The 15,433-nt window shown below is 37.2% G+C and overlaps 1 protein-coding gene across 2 annotated transcripts; it reads right to left on the reverse strand.

Moving 5' to 3' along the window:
• Positions 1-1,451: 1,451 nt before the first annotated feature.
• Positions 1,452-15,212, reverse strand: edem2 (ER degradation enhancer, mannosidase alpha-like 2). 2 transcript variants are annotated; one of them, XM_083521213.1, is made up of 11 exons: positions 14,986-15,212; positions 11,723-11,833; positions 11,578-11,617; positions 11,364-11,469; positions 9,251-9,376; positions 7,881-8,092; positions 4,750-4,891; positions 4,492-4,616; positions 4,211-4,355; positions 3,893-4,014; positions 1,452-2,150 (listed from the first exon to the last, which is right to left on the reverse strand). In XM_083521213.1, exons 1-11 carry the CDS (start codon positions 15,078-15,080, stop codon positions 1,701-1,703), a joined length of 1,674 nt encoding a protein of 557 aa, XP_083377339.1. In that variant the 5' UTR covers positions 15,081-15,212; the 3' UTR covers positions 1,452-1,700. The 2 variants fall into 2 exon arrangements, with proteins under 2 accessions (XP_083377339.1, XP_083377340.1); XM_083521214.1 differs by lacking the exon at positions 14,986-15,212 and adding an exon at positions 13,065-13,755 and having other exon boundaries at positions 11,723-12,198.
• Positions 15,213-15,433: the final 221 nt, after the last annotated feature.

Consider the following 15,433-nt stretch of genomic DNA (forward strand, 5'->3'; position numbering starts at 1 on the left):
TTATTTTTCCCCACAACTACATTCTGAATGTTGGTTTACGTTTTGGGACTAAGTTTATATATAGAGTACATAAAGAATACTCAATATGTAATATGACATATATTAAGCACATATTTAATTTTGATGTTCATATAACATTGTAAAGACCACACAAATGTTATTAGCTCCAGATGAACAAAAATATACTGAAGAAGGGAATGCAGAGGTGTTTCAAGGCATACATTGGTAAGATTCCTTAATCTTTAATAGTAATAATAAATTCTACTACTTCTGTAGACATATTTGAATGTGTTAATAACTTCCCACACTAGTCAGCCGTTTCAAAGTGAGGCGACGCCATTTTTGTGTTCAGTTGCATGTGTTTTCGGTGAGTTTTTGGTGAGTAGTAAATTGTAAAAGTTTTTGTCATTTTTGTTTTTATTTTTTTTACCAAGAGGCTGTTTGTGAGTACTGAAAAACATTTCAATGTTTCAAGTAGTGTTTCGCTATTTTTGCTAATGCGCGTGTCCCACTTGAACACCTAACAGGCGAATTCAGCAGACATAATTTGCCATGACATCACTTGTCAATTTGGTTTATTCTCTTTTTCTTTTGAAAGTAAGAGCATTTCCACATGCACGATGTGAAGAAAATTAAAGGGATTGGGACTGAACAGCTGCATAGCTTTAAGAAAACCTCTTATCAGTGAGGCTAAATGAAAAAATGAAATGCTAAGGAGCATAAAGATTGGACTTTGAAGCAATGGTAAAAGTTCATGTGGTCTGCTGAGACCAAATTTACCCTATTACATAGTGGGGGAATCAGAGTAAGAAGAGATGTGGATTCAGTGATGCCTCCATTATGCCTAGTGCCTACCATACAACCCATTGGGGGCATTTTTGATCTGAGGCTGTTTCAGTTGGTCAAGTCTTGGTTCAGCAACATTATGTGCCCAAAAAATGAGGTCAGCTAACTACCTGAATTACCATATTTGCAATGTACTGTTTTTCTTCCATGATGGAATGGGCATATTCCAAGATGACAAAGCTAGGATTTATCAAGCTCGAATTTGTTTAGCGCACATGTAATATCATTTTCACACATTAATTGGCCGCCACAGAGTCCAAACCTTTGAGTCCCATTGAATTTCTTTTCACAGCGGTCTGACTCCCCTTTCTAACAAGATCTTGGCAAGAAATTATTGCAACTCTAGATGGAAATAAATATTGTGACATTGCATCAGCTTAACATAATATCATAGGGTATGTGTGGCGTAATCAAAGCTTAATATGGTAGCTTTGGCGTGTACCTATATTTTGCCAGGCTGCATGTGCATGTGTTATATTTGCTATGTTTACTAGCAGCTGATATTTTCTGTATAACTAGTTAGCTGTAGCTAATAACTAGTTGTCTACAGTAGATGCATCTCAAGGATATCAAGGTAATTGAAAAGGCAATGTAATACCAAAAGCTTGAAACATGCTGGCATTGTTTTACTTAAAACTCTCTAAAGCAATAATTTTATTCATTTATTACTTACATTTCATAATTAAAATTGTTTGAATTATTATTTATTTATCACCTTTTCTTAGTAACACCTGACAGGTTGTCCAAGGCTGCAACAATAATTTCAGTTTTAAAAATAACATGGGAACATTTCACATTTTCAGTGAATATACAAAAATACTGAATATTCTACATCTTTACCTCAAAATAATTTTTCATGTACTGTCAGAAAAGACTTGACCCAAGACTGAAAATCGTGAACTAAAGCTTTGCACTGGGCAGGAGAGCTGAGGCGATTTTCTTCTTTCTACAGGACGTGTTATTTTTTCTGAATTTCTGTCTACCCAAGTCTCCTGTGATTGGTCCTTTGAAGGCTTATTGTGCTCTGTTAAGATCAAGAGGATGTCCTGTAGCTCTGTGCGCTCATCTTGGTCCTTGCGGCAGCAATGCAGAGCAGCTGGATCAAGTGGATGAGCTTCTGTATTAAAGATATAACCCCCTGCCCCCAAAATGCAGTCCCCATGTGCCCCACCAAGTTCAAATGTTGTGCCTGTGTTGTGAATAAAGTTGTCAGGATCGAACAGCAAGTAAAGGTACTTGATAGTTTCAGCCAAGAAGAACGACTCCATGCGGTTGTCCAACTTGTGGTCTCTTACATCCTTCACCTTTGCAAGATGAAAAAAAAAAGAAAGTATGAGGACAACAAGAATTAATAGCGTAAGAATTAATATCATTTTCTAATGAATGCAATTCTAATAAAAAAATTATAAAATCTGATTAATTATTTACTACAATATTTAAAACTGTGCACTAGGTGGTTCTCCTCGAACAAGGTCTATTTGTGCACAAAATGGGATGATAATTTTTTTTATTATTTTGCTCTCATTTGACACAAAATCTCACCTCAGGACAGAGGTAGCATCTATTTCTACTCAAACCAGCTGACACCCGATGATGTCACAGTGGGTTTTCACTATCACTTAACAGGTCATTTCCTAAAACTAATATGACCTTTTGTTTACTTTGCCATTTTTATACTGTTTTTTCATGGCACACACAGATTACACATTTCACCTGAACCTGGATTTGTATGCTAGTTATGATGCAGAAATTATGTTATGAATAACTATAGCAGGCATTTTATCCACAAAAGGCCAATGTAGCTGTAGGCCTCCACTGAAGCCAAATAGTGGTTTCGAGATCAAACAACTTTGTGAAAAATGTGGAACTGGGCATGACTGCTGCTGGGTTGGAATTAAAACCTGCAATCACACTGAGCCCTCTGTGGACATTGATTAAAGACACCCTGCAATACATGCTCACCCACTACTACCTCTTTTACCTTTCTCTTATTAGTTTTTTGCCGAACATTTATTTTTCATGTGCATTTGAGATTTTTTGCAACAAACTAAAATGCCTTGTTTTAATAATTCCTAGATGTGTGGTAGTACTACCCCCCACCAACACACACACACACACACACACACACACACACACACACACACACACACACACACACACACACACACACACACACACACACACAGAGAGTAGATGTAGCTGGTAGTTAGCTTGTCCTGGCTTATCACTGAATGGCTCATATGAATCGTGGCACATAACATGAAAATCAAAGAAGAAATTTTCACAAATTGGTATGCTTTTTATTTTAATATTCTGTGCGTATTTTTGTGTGTACCGTAATTTCCGGACTATAAAGTGCACCCATATATAAGCCACACCCACTGAATCTACACTAATGAACTTTACACAGGCTTTAATAAAAGACATGTTACACACTGTGTAACGGGTTAAATATGTTGCGCTTCCTTTAGGAGCATAGCGGTATTTTGGGAATAGCATGCCACTGCATTTTTCCGCTATTACTGCATGTGTGGAGACTGAGGAATATGTCCTTATTATTTTCTGATGCTCAAGTTTCTTTGACTAACCCATAACGCTGTTGCCAATAAAAATAAAAAAGCACGAGTTTTGGAAACCTGTCTGTGCTTATATGATTTCTGTTGCAACTGAAGTTAGCGAGCTCTCCCTTCACCCAGACTCAACGCGTTACAACAGCTTGTATCTAAACAGTATCCTACCAAGTAAGTCATTGTTCACTGTCTTCCTCCTTCCTTTCACAACTATTTCTCTCGAGATTTTTTCTTTTGGCATCGTTGTACATAATGTATAATTTCTACTTAAATGACAAAAACATCACAACATGACAACAATAAATGATCCTATTTTGACTGGACATTAAAATATTTCTTTATTTACTTTATTTTAAAAGAATGGTCAGAGACAGAAAACTAGTGATAAAGTAAAGTAACTGTAAAAATGTATTCTTATTGTTTCCTGGGTTTGTTTTCTTGTTTGGAGAAAACTGGGTTAGTATTCAAATACTTACACTTGCAAATCCACATTTAACATGGCTTATCTTCTCTATGGACTCTACTGCATCCCGGCCTAGCTGCAGAAATGTTGGGTTACCTGTGGCCTTATACAGGTACATTGCACTCTCTATCAACTCTGGAATAAAAAATAAAAAAAATCACATTTTTTTTTTTTTTATTGTTGCTAAAGCTAGCCTAAAACAACTAAATATCTATCTTCAGTTTACTGCCAAAGATGATGTATTATTACCTAATCTTACATGTAGAAAAATATATAGTGTTTTACTTTTAAAATCCTGACAATCACACCCTAATCTGTAACATTCAAGTACCTGGTCTTAGAGGATATCCTTCTCGCTTATCCACAGTATAACCCTGAGGAATGCTGTAGAACTCTGGAAGACCACCAAACTGACGCCACACTGTACAGTAGTTATGGAAAGTCCTTGTTGCACTCTCAATATCCCCTATAAGACTCTAAATTTGTTTCATAAACAAAAACAAATATGCACATTGGGTTAACAAGTTCATCAAGGAATTGTTAAATGATGCAAATGTAAAGCAAAAAGAGATCTATTTCTCCTGATCTAGTGGACACAATCTGTGCTCTCACCTGCAGACCAGGCCAGAATGCCTCCAGTGACTGAAATATAGGCATGGAAACAGTACCCTTATGCATTTGCACCCATAAGTACCAGTCATCAAACTTGGTGTAGTTCTTTATAGACTTATTAAACTCTGAAACACAAAAAGTTATAAAACAAATAGTACTTAATATGCCATGAGAAACATTTCTCAATTGTCAGGGTAAATTGAGAAAATGTGGCATAATACACAATTATGGTAAATTTTAAGTACCATATCTGCATACCATGAAACATGTTCAGAAGTTCCTCATCTTGCAGCATGATTGCACCCTTTAACAGGTATTCAAAGTATGAATCAATTCCTGCACCGATCCCTGCATCTTGAGCGACCCATTTTGAGGTAATTACATCAATGTGGTTTCCAACCTGAAAAGAAGTTGATTATATTATTATTTTTTTATAAATAACACTTCATTATTTTTTCTAATTGCAAGTAAAGGGGTAATGGTGATTTTACTTGTCACATGTACATTACAGCACAGTGAAATTCTTTCTTTGCATACACCAGTGTGGTTAGGAAGCTGTGGTCAGAGTACAGGAAGTACAGCGCCTCTGGAGCACAAAGGGTTAAGGGCCAAAGAATGACAGCTTGGTGATACCGGGGCCTGAACCCAGACCTTCCCATCAATAACTCAGAGCTTTAACCACTGAGCTACCATGCCCCAGTTTTTCCCATATATGACAGCTTGTCAGGAAGCTGAGGCCGGAGCGCAGAGTCGGCCATGGTACGCCACCACGGGAGCAGATAGGGTTAGGTAACTTGCTCAGGGGCCCAAAAGTGGCAGATTAGTGGTGCTGGGGCTTGAAACCCTGACCTTATGATCAGTAACCCAGAGCTTAAACATCAGAGAATATTGCTAAATCCCCAATTACATGAGGAAATTACACAATGTCATTAACTGAAGAGCAACAGTGATGCCGGTATCTAATCAGCTAATCATTTGGCAACAGTACAATAAAAAAACATTGAAAGACAAAAACACTGAGTAAGAAAAAGTTCTGTAGCTGAACACACATTGCTAATAATAAAAGTCAGTAAAAAAAGTCAGTAAAAACTTTTTTTTTAGCTGACACTATACAGAAATTTCATATACAGAAATATTCTTTCTATACAGAAGTATAGAGAAACCTTGAGGTGTATGGGCTACAACATGAATACCACTTTAGGTTCAAAACCCATTAGACAAGAACAGAAATCTGAGGCTATCGTGGCAATAGGCTGAGAAAAAAAAGTCAGTGCCAATGATAGCCTTTTTAACCTTAAAAAAAATCCCACTTTTTTATGCTTGTTTCTTAGCTGTTCAGCTGTCTTTGTCATACCAACATGAGGTTTACTCTCAAGCATTAAGTTTTCATTTAGTGTTGCCACTAATAGTTGACAGATTTTCAAATGTCTGTGTGTATCCTCCACCTACAGTTTTTAAATCAGGCATGCCAAATCAACTCTATGTCTAGTCTGACCCTGAATTCTGGCCATATGAACTCCTATAGTGCTCAGTGGGAGAGCACTTTAGCAGTGATGTCCCACTTTGCAGCTCATTCTAGAGTGGGACATCACTGCTAAAGTGCTCCACCACTTCAAATAGACAGAATTGACTGTTTTACATAATGATGCATAATTTTCAACTAAAATCTGTGCATTTTCTCTTGCCACAATACAAATACCATTTATCAGTAGACAAACAATAAATGATTGCCTCCTGATTTATTTTGGCCCACCAGGAACGTTTCCTCATCAAGAAGAGTGTCCTGTGTTCTTGTTTCCTTGCCAAGCAGTAATTAGCAAAATCATCACCATGTGACTATGTTCTCAATTGTGCAGCTCATAAAAGGCTCATGCAATGATACAATTATCATCGTTCCCCAGTTTCTTTGTTGAGGGGATCAGGAATTATATTAAAGACTCTAAATACAGCATTGAATATGCCATTCTTCTTTATTTCACCACAATTTAATGTGTTGCTGAACAAGACGTGGCATATTGTTTAAGTTGGCTGTACAGCAAATTAGCTTTCTTGGCAAGTGGCCTGTTCCACCAAGACCTGATAGACATAATCAATGCCCAATGCTTTGGACCTTGAGTTAGATTTAAACTAAATATCTTAAAGATCCTTTCACTTACTGCAACATAACTCCATTAGTAAAACTCGATACAAACTACAGCTGATGCGGATATTGCTTTCTATTCAACACTGTGTAGCCAAAGTACTGAAGCAATCAGCAGATAAGGCACCAGATCTAGCACGAATAAAAGACAATATCCTTTGCAAAAGCAAAAGTGGGGAAATTATACAAGTGCAACAGAAAATGAAAAGAGAAAAGAGTCCCTTTAGTAAGTTGCATTTGGCCCACATCCATGCTGTTCAAGACTGCGTCAACATATTAAAGTGTATCGCCTGGTAGGATGGAGACGCCAGGAAGGAGGAAAAGAGGAAGGCCAAGGAGGGGGTTTATGGATGTGGTGAGGGAAGACATGCAGGTAGTGGGTTTGAAAAAAGAAGAAGAAGACACCAACCTTCTACACAGAAAATGGCCCTGATGTGCTATAAGGGTCCTATAGGGTCCACATTAAGAAGCTCAGTTTAAAACAGAAGCACAAGAAAAGAGACCAATGCTCTAAAGGCAAGTCGTATACTCCATAAAAAATGCCCTTTTATCTGGCTAATGTTTAGAGGAGCATTGCCTTTATTTTCCGGTGTATTGTGTTTCTTGAGAACTGAGAACTTTAAAATATTGGAATAAACAAAAGATGAGTGTGATGAATTGCTAGCTTCTATGGGTTGCACATGTTAGCTCATATTTCACAATCAATCAATGACAATGTTGCTATTAACACGCACAAATAAACCACCCTGGTGGTCTGCTGCTCAGTCAGGATATCCAAGATGTGTAAGATAAGAAACAACCAATGGAATCACACTGTAGCAGAGAAAGAGACATGTTTTCTTTTGTGGATCCAAGCCAAATCAATTTGAGAATTTCAACCAATATAACACAAATCAAATAAAAAGTTCCAAACTAATAGAAAACTTATAGTGCCCATAGTTTTGTTGTTTTGGTGGTTCACATAATTCAGGCAGAAAAGAGAGTATTTAGATACTGAAAACTAATGACATAACCTTAATGTCTATGAAAAGAACTCATAGCTGAGTACGAATTTCACTCAAGAACATTCTGAACACATACCTTGATAGCAAATATCTTCCTCAATTCATCTAATTGGGGATTTCACTTTAAATGATATGGGAAAACATTTGAACCACAAATGGCTGAAATTTTATATAATAAGTAGATAATATGAATAGGATAGAACACTCAAATATTGCTAAAACAGCTTTAAGGGAATAGTTTTTACCAAGCCGATATCCGACCGGGTTTTCCAGAGGGCAGTGAGAGCCTTTCGGGCCACGTCTTCAAACACAGGATCCCCAGTGAGATGGCTCAGGGTGGAAAACTCCAGGATGAATGTGCCCACGCCAGCTGTGCAGGTAATAGGAGTCTCGGTGGGGTTTACACCCCTTAGCAGGTTGACTGTGCCATAGGGCATACCAGTGGGGGTGTGGAATGCTAGAAATATATTGACCATTAACATTGGATTGGATTACACCTTAAATGATTAGAACTAAGAACTAATTCTGATTTATTTCTTCATCAGAAACATCAGCTTGTGAACCTGAGCCTTTACCTGAAAGTTTCTTCAAACAAATAATTCAGGAAACAATCAAACACTTCAAAATAATAATAAATTCTTCCCTTGCCATGTACCGGCTATGTACCTACATCATCTGAACTAGGATTCATCAAACCCTGACCACTTATCAGGCTGATTTCTCCTTGATTGCATTACTGGAAATGAGTACAGCTTTTTCACACCACTGATGATGCCATTTTTCTTGATAGATTGGAAAATGTTGTTGGGGTTAAAGAAACAGCTTTTGGCTCCTAGTTCAGTATTATTTGGTATTATTTATGTATTATTATATCAGGCAAATAGGTTTTATCTGATTGTCAGTAGAGGCCCACTGCTTTTTTCCTTTATATAGTGTTACTCTCTGTAAATGTTGAATGCATGGTATTTGCTTCCACTGTGACAATGTTGTATGTTTGAGTGAAGCCAGAGAGACACCAGCTTAATAAAATTGAGGAATGTGCAAAGAACAGTAATTAGACATGCTTGTTAGACAGTGGACGCTTATTAACTTACTTTTACTCAATTCTGACATGCCAGAATGAAGAAAAAGACAGAAAAATACTATTTTCTGATCATTAGTATTATCATGGGGCATGTAGTGGGAATTTCCTTTATGAAATTCTGATTTGTAATATTCAACATAGTATTTCTGTTATGTATGAGGAAAATAGATCGTGAAATTGCTCATGATCAGGAAATGTCTTGCGATTTTTCATAACCTGTAACTGGCAAGTACATTGGTCAGTATGGGGCAGTGCCAGAAAGAGGAATGTGTTAAAATTAAACAAATGAATTGTAATAACGCAGAAAAATGGGCATAAATATATCATATTTAGGTTTGCTACTTGTACATGATTTATGAACATGAAAAACAATGAAAACGTCATCTGACCAGAGTATCAACACTGTTGCATTAGATTTTAATTGTATGCTGTACGTTACCAAACATTATAATTATAGTTTACATTTAGAAAACAATGAATGCAGAATTTTTATTATGTAACATGTGTTTGTGCTGCAAGTAGTTTTCACACCTGGGAGAAGTTTGCGTGCCGCATCCTCAGCCAATCGGAGCAGAGGGCCAGAGCATGGCCAGCCCTCCTCTACAGTTATTCCAGCCTGCTTGGACAACAGGTGAGCTGAGAGGAGACCTCCAACCACTGCAGAAGTCCAAACACAGTTTCAAATAATCATAAGCAAGTGAAGTACATTGTTAATAATTTTAGCAATTAGTATGGCCAAATTGTCAAGGAATTAAAAAAATTAATATGACCACATGTTTTTTTTCCATAACCACGAAGTGGCTAAATTGCATTGCATTATTTGTCACATTATATGTACAACATAAGTGAAGGTCAGATCACCTCAGAAAAATCTAATCAAAGTTAAATGTCAATCATTTTAGATGTCTGTTTCCAATTTACCATCTTATTAGAGACAAAACAAGCCTGCTCATTTTTTTAACCACCATACACTGATGTCAAATTAGCTCCTATGCAGAAGTTGTAAATGTTTGCTAGTCTGCATTGTAAAAATGTCCCCCCATTGGCGGTCACTCTTTTGGGGAAGGTTTACCACTAACTTTGGAACTTTTGGACCAAATAAGGTGGATCATTCTCACTGGGGCTGAGGTCAGGTCTCTGTACAGGCCACTCGTCTTGTTCTATATCAGCCATCTTGTTTAAACAGCATTTGATTACGCCCCATAACTCAACTTAAAGTGAAATCTTGAACTACATGATACAAAGACAACTGGGTTCTTTCAACACTGTGGTAACAGATTAGGAAAATCCTGTAAATGGTGGTCAGACATCCACTTACTTTTCGACATATCATGCAAGAAACACAGTGACTCATCAGCATGAGCTTTAGATTTTTGCTTGGCATTGCAGTTCCCAAAACATGTACAGTAGTCTGAAATCAACAATTTAATGTTTTATTCAAATCCTGCACCTGAGGTAAACAGTTAGCCTGAATGTAGGGCTGAAACGATTCCTCGAGTAATTCGAATATAAACAAATCATCAAATAATGTGCCTCGATGCTTTGTTTACTTTATTGAACTACACACAGAGCACTGTATTTTATTCTAAACTCTGGAGCGCTCTGGACAGGTAAACACAGAAAACGCTGCTGAATGATAAAATGGAAAAACAGGGAGAAAACCCGAATAGAGGCACGGAGAAGATTCATATGGAAGTCCGTTTTCCGCCACATGAAAAAAGCTTGCCTAATTCCGCCTTTATTTCGCGCAATTCTGACTTTCTTTTTAGCCAATCGGGCAGCGTCACCTCCTTTGTAGTGCCAGAAAGCTTTCCTATTCTTTCGTTGCTCCCGTTTGGGTTCACCACAGCGGCTCATCCGTCTCCATACTACTCTGTTCTCTACATCTGAATCTTTCTATAAATCAATAGAATCGCATGGTATCAAACTAAGCCTCCGATTCCTGAAGAGAACTCTGTCTAACCATCAGCTCTGGAGGAGACGGAACAAGACAGATGAAGCAGAGGAGCCTCGTTTACACACCAACAGCTTTAAACTTCAGGTTCACAACATGGTTCCAGAAATGCTGTATGTTGACGGGAAATAAAGGCAGAATTGCGAGGAAAAAAGTCAGACTTACAAGAAATAAACACAGAATTGTGACAAAAACAAACTTTTTTTTATTGAAGAAATAAATTCTATAGGATTCAGGCGGAAGCAAACGGAGAATGTTTAAAACGTTTGTGATCATTTCAAACTAAAACATAAAGAAAACACCGTACAGTGTGTTTACTTTTTTTTTTATCTTGAGGAATCGGATATGATTTTTTATATTCTTATATATGATTTTTGTTAAATATATTTTTATTTGCAATTGATGCAATATGGCAAATCTGTTTACACAGATATTCTTGTATGAAATTCAGCAACAAAACGTTAATTTTTCTAAAACGGAAACAAAATACTTGTTCGTTTTAAGAGACCCGTCTTATTTCCTCTTGTATATTTAGTATTGCTCGGTAATAAAGAAAGAGTACTTCCTATCCGATTACTTAAATAATCGTTGGAATAATCGTTAGAAAATATTACTAAAATAATCGACAGCCCTACATGAATAGATTAAAATAAAAAAAAGTCTGTGCTGATAGTTGTGTTGGAAAGTCACCTCGTATGTTTGTCTCAAACACTGAGGCATTTACATCAATGTCAAAATTCACATTTTCCTGTAGAAGAGCTGCCACCCGTTGAAACTCTGTGTGGTTCCCTAAGATCTGAGATAATAGGAAAAGTGTCAAACGTGACAATTAACCAAGAAACAAATTAAATAATAAATAAATACACACATACATACATAAACAAATTTCTAAACAAATTCATACCAGCAAGGTATCCAGGGCATCAATAAGAGTAAGTGAAAAACTGTGGTATTGGAAAAGGAAATGTTGAAAAATGGAAATATTAGATTTAGGTCATGATTATCTTTTAACAAGAAAACCGTGAAAAATCAACGTTGGATATTTTTACCTGCCCCATGTATCCTGTCCATCGCATGTTAATGGCCGCAGCTCATCGTATGGATATGCATTTTCCAAATAGTTGTTGTATGCATGGTAAAACATGGACTTTATTCTGTCTCTGATAAGAGAATGAATAAAAAAAAATAAATCACTTGCAAGTCTGAAAACATACAAATGCCAGGAAACAGCAGAAAAATGTCAAAGCTTCAAATGTTTAATTATAGAGATGAATGTGAGAGATAGTAAACACCAATAATTTGAATTATGTACATAATCTGGGTACGCTTATTTTGTTAGGTATACACCAAAGTGCTAAAAAAGAACTATAAATTGATATAATTATAAGATTTTGGATGAAAAATTGTTCATTCCACACTGTCCAGTTTGGTTGAACCTGTGCTCACGGTCATCTTAGCTTTCTATCTTTGGCCCATCCACCATGTTTTATGCGTGCTGAGATTTTACTGCTCACCGTAATAAAAACTGATTACCGTAATTTCCAGATTATTTTGCAATATGTTGCGCTTCTATTAGGAGCATGGCGGTATTTTGGGAAAAGCACGTTACTGCATTCTTCCGGTATTACTGCGTGTGTGTGCGTGTGATACTGAGGATTATGTGTTTATTATTTTCTGATGCTCATTTCTAAGTTTCTTTGACTAACCCGTAACGCTGTTGCCAAGAATAATAAAAAAGCACGAGTTTTGGAAACCTGTCTGTGCTTATATGATTTCTGTTGTAACTGGAGTTAGTGAGCTCTCCCTTCACCCTGACTCAACGCATTACAACGGTTTGTATCTTAACAGTAGCCTACCAAGAAAGTCATTGTTCACTGTCTTCCTCCTTCCTTTCACAACTACTGTATTTCTCTGGGGAGTTTATCTTTTGTCACCGTCGTGGTGGAATGGTGAGGTGTGTGCGTGAGGTGAGGTGCGTTTTTTTTTTCGTTTCCGTTTGAAAATTTCATTGGTCTAATGTTATGTCGCTCTGGTCCCCTGGTGGTCTAGTGGTTAAGATGCAGCGCTCTCACCGCTGCGACCCGGGTTCGAGCCCCGGTCAGGGAACCATCCCCACCCACTCTTAGTGCCGGTCCCAAGCCCGGATAAATTGGGGAGGGTTGCGTTAGGAAGGGCATCCAGCGTAAAACGTGCCAAATCAAACGTGCGGAGGATCCACTGTGGCGACCCCTAACGGGAGAAGCCGAAAGAAAGTTTAATGTTATGTCGCTCAGTATTTTGGCTTGAAGTTTGTGAAACCGGGATAAAATCCATAAATAAGCCGCTTCGTTGTTTAAGACGCGGGGTTCAAAACGTGGGGAAAAAAGTAGCGGCTTATAGTCCGAAAAATACGGTATTATTTCATTCTTTGCAACTCAAACCAGTCTGGTCATTTTCCTAAGCAATAATGTGTTTCCACCAGTATAAATGTCACAATTTTTTACAATATTCTGTGCAAACTCTAGTAACTCTAATAACAATGGTCAGCAGAAAGAGTTTCATCACACCTTTTGTTCATACTGATGTTTGATACAAACATTTACTAAAGCACCTGAGCTGTATCTATAGCTTTATCTATCTTTTTAATGCTGCCATATGATCAGATAAATAATGAATGTGTAGATGGTGAGGGTGTCCTTACTGTATATGTATATCAGGTGAGTAAAATTTCATGTAAGGGGAGAAAAATACATTTGCATGATTCTTAATCAAGTTAGTCTGGAGCCCTGTAGTGTGGGCACCTTGCAAGCAAGCGTTTATGTAGTATGTAGTAGGATTTTTTATTTTGACAGGTTTTGAATGAAAATGTGGCTTCTGCTATGAATCACTACAAAATATAGTTAATAGGGAAAATGTGGCTTTACGTTTATGCCCATTTAGTATTTTTCAGAATTTGAAAAAAGGGTCACGTGTTAACAATTGTCTTGCAAATGATATGCCACTCCTGCTCACATTCCAGCTAGATGAGGTGAATACTGCAGGGCAGTAAATAAACACTTCTGTACATGAATGAATATAAATGGAATAAATATCATCTCATAAATAAGCCTACAACCTAAACCTAAAGTCATTAGATAGTAAAGCAAATCTACGAAAATATGAAGTGCAAACTGATATTTTAAACCACACTGAATTGCTCTGAAATATAAAAATATGCATTGAAATATTTAAAACCAATGTAAAATGAGTACAATTATTTCAGATATATTCCAATAAAAAAATTCGAAGTCGGCTATACTAATGCTTTTATTGACTTTTGCTTAACTCACTGAAAGGTGCATGATATAAAAATACACATATTTCACTTTTTTCTTTTTTGGGACAAATGCAATTTGAGACTGAAAATCTGTAACAAAAATAAAATCTGATTGACAGTGTCTCCTACTACTAGTCATGTCCACCGTCTGTTCAGGCTGCAGCTTAATATACTGTTCAATTCAAGTCTCGAAACCGTTTTGCACAGATAATGTGGTGATAAAAATTAATAAGATGTTCTTTATAAGTGTAAGTTTGTCCCTTATGAACGAGCCGGTGGCGACTATGGCAAGGAAAAACTCCCCGAGATGGCGTAACTAAGAAACCTTGAGAGGAAGCAGACTCAGGAGGGAACCCATCCTCATCCTCATCAGCAATATACTATGCTGGTTATGCATGTAATGAGAGCAGGATTTTTTTTGTATTCTATTTTGACATTAGTTCTTTATTATGTTGTGTGCATTAGTGTGTGTTTTGGTGTCATATGTTCTGTGACATGAGTTAAAGGGCAGTGGTAGCTCAGTGGTAAAAGGCTCTGGGGTCCCGATCATGAGGTCTGTGATTTAAAGCTGTCACTGTTGGGCCCTTGAGCGAGGCCCTTTACCCTCTCTGTTCCAGGTGTGCTGTATAAGGGCTGTTCCTGCTTCCTAACAAGCTGAGATATGAAAAATTTATTTCACTGTGTTGTAATGTGTATGTGACAAATAAAGACCTCTCTTCCTTTCTTTTTTTCTTTCTCTCTCTCTCTCTCTCTCTCTCTCTCTCTCTCTCTCTCTCTCTCTCTCCCAATTCACTTGAACTATTTCACAGTCATGCATATGGCTTTGCTTACTGTGCATACAATGAATCATCTTGACTCACTGCCAGTGTTAAAGCCAGTGTGAGCGATAGTAGTGACCTAACAGTGGCCTATTATAAGGTAATGTATGAAATTATGCATTACCTTTTTAAAGGTCTTGTCGAGTTAATCATGCGCTGTAATTGTATTTATTAGATAGGTATTTATCATTTTCCTTACCTGTAATGAGACATTTCACGCTTAGTGAAATCATGGCTGTGAATCGGAGACAGGTATGTTGCGCAGAAAATGGCGTTAAGCAGGAAAGTAAGCATGAAGCTATGATATGTTTAAAAAATTAAGCGATATAATAATAATTCGAATGTGCATCTGTTACGAGACAGTTAATGCTCAGTCAGTTGATACAGGAAGTAGACCTACTGCGCATGCTCGCAGCGTAAGCCGGCAAATAGGACGCTACCTCGGAAGTAGTCATCATGGTTATCATGGTCATCATGGTTACTCTATCTGCGTCCTCAACGACGAACATAAATATGGACAAAAATGCAATATGCTGTATTAATACCGAGTATGTGGACTATAAATATGTAGAAACAGCGCAATGGTATAAAAAATGTATGGCAAATTTCCAGGCTAATAAGAACTTTTCATACAAAAGATCAACATA

This window comes from Silurus aristotelis (genome assembly GCF_946808225.1).
Source record: "Silurus aristotelis genome assembly, chromosome: 19".
Taxonomy (NCBI): Eukaryota; Metazoa; Chordata; class Actinopteri; order Siluriformes; family Siluridae; genus Silurus; species Silurus aristotelis.

Excerpts from the sequence above, each read along its gene's own strand:
- edem2 (XM_083521213.1), bottom strand. The coding sequence starts at position 15,080 with ATGCTTACTTTCCTGCTTAACGCCATTTTCTGCGCAACATACCTGTCT. Across the intron at positions 11,618-11,722 it reads GGACAGGATACATGGGGCAG|TTTTTCACTTACTCTTATTG; the intron begins GTAAAAATATCC and ends CCAATACCACAG. Across the intron at positions 4,617-4,749 it reads ACTTCTGAACATGTTTCATG|AGTTTAATAAGTCTATAAAG; the intron begins GTATGCAGATAT and ends TTTGTGTTTCAG.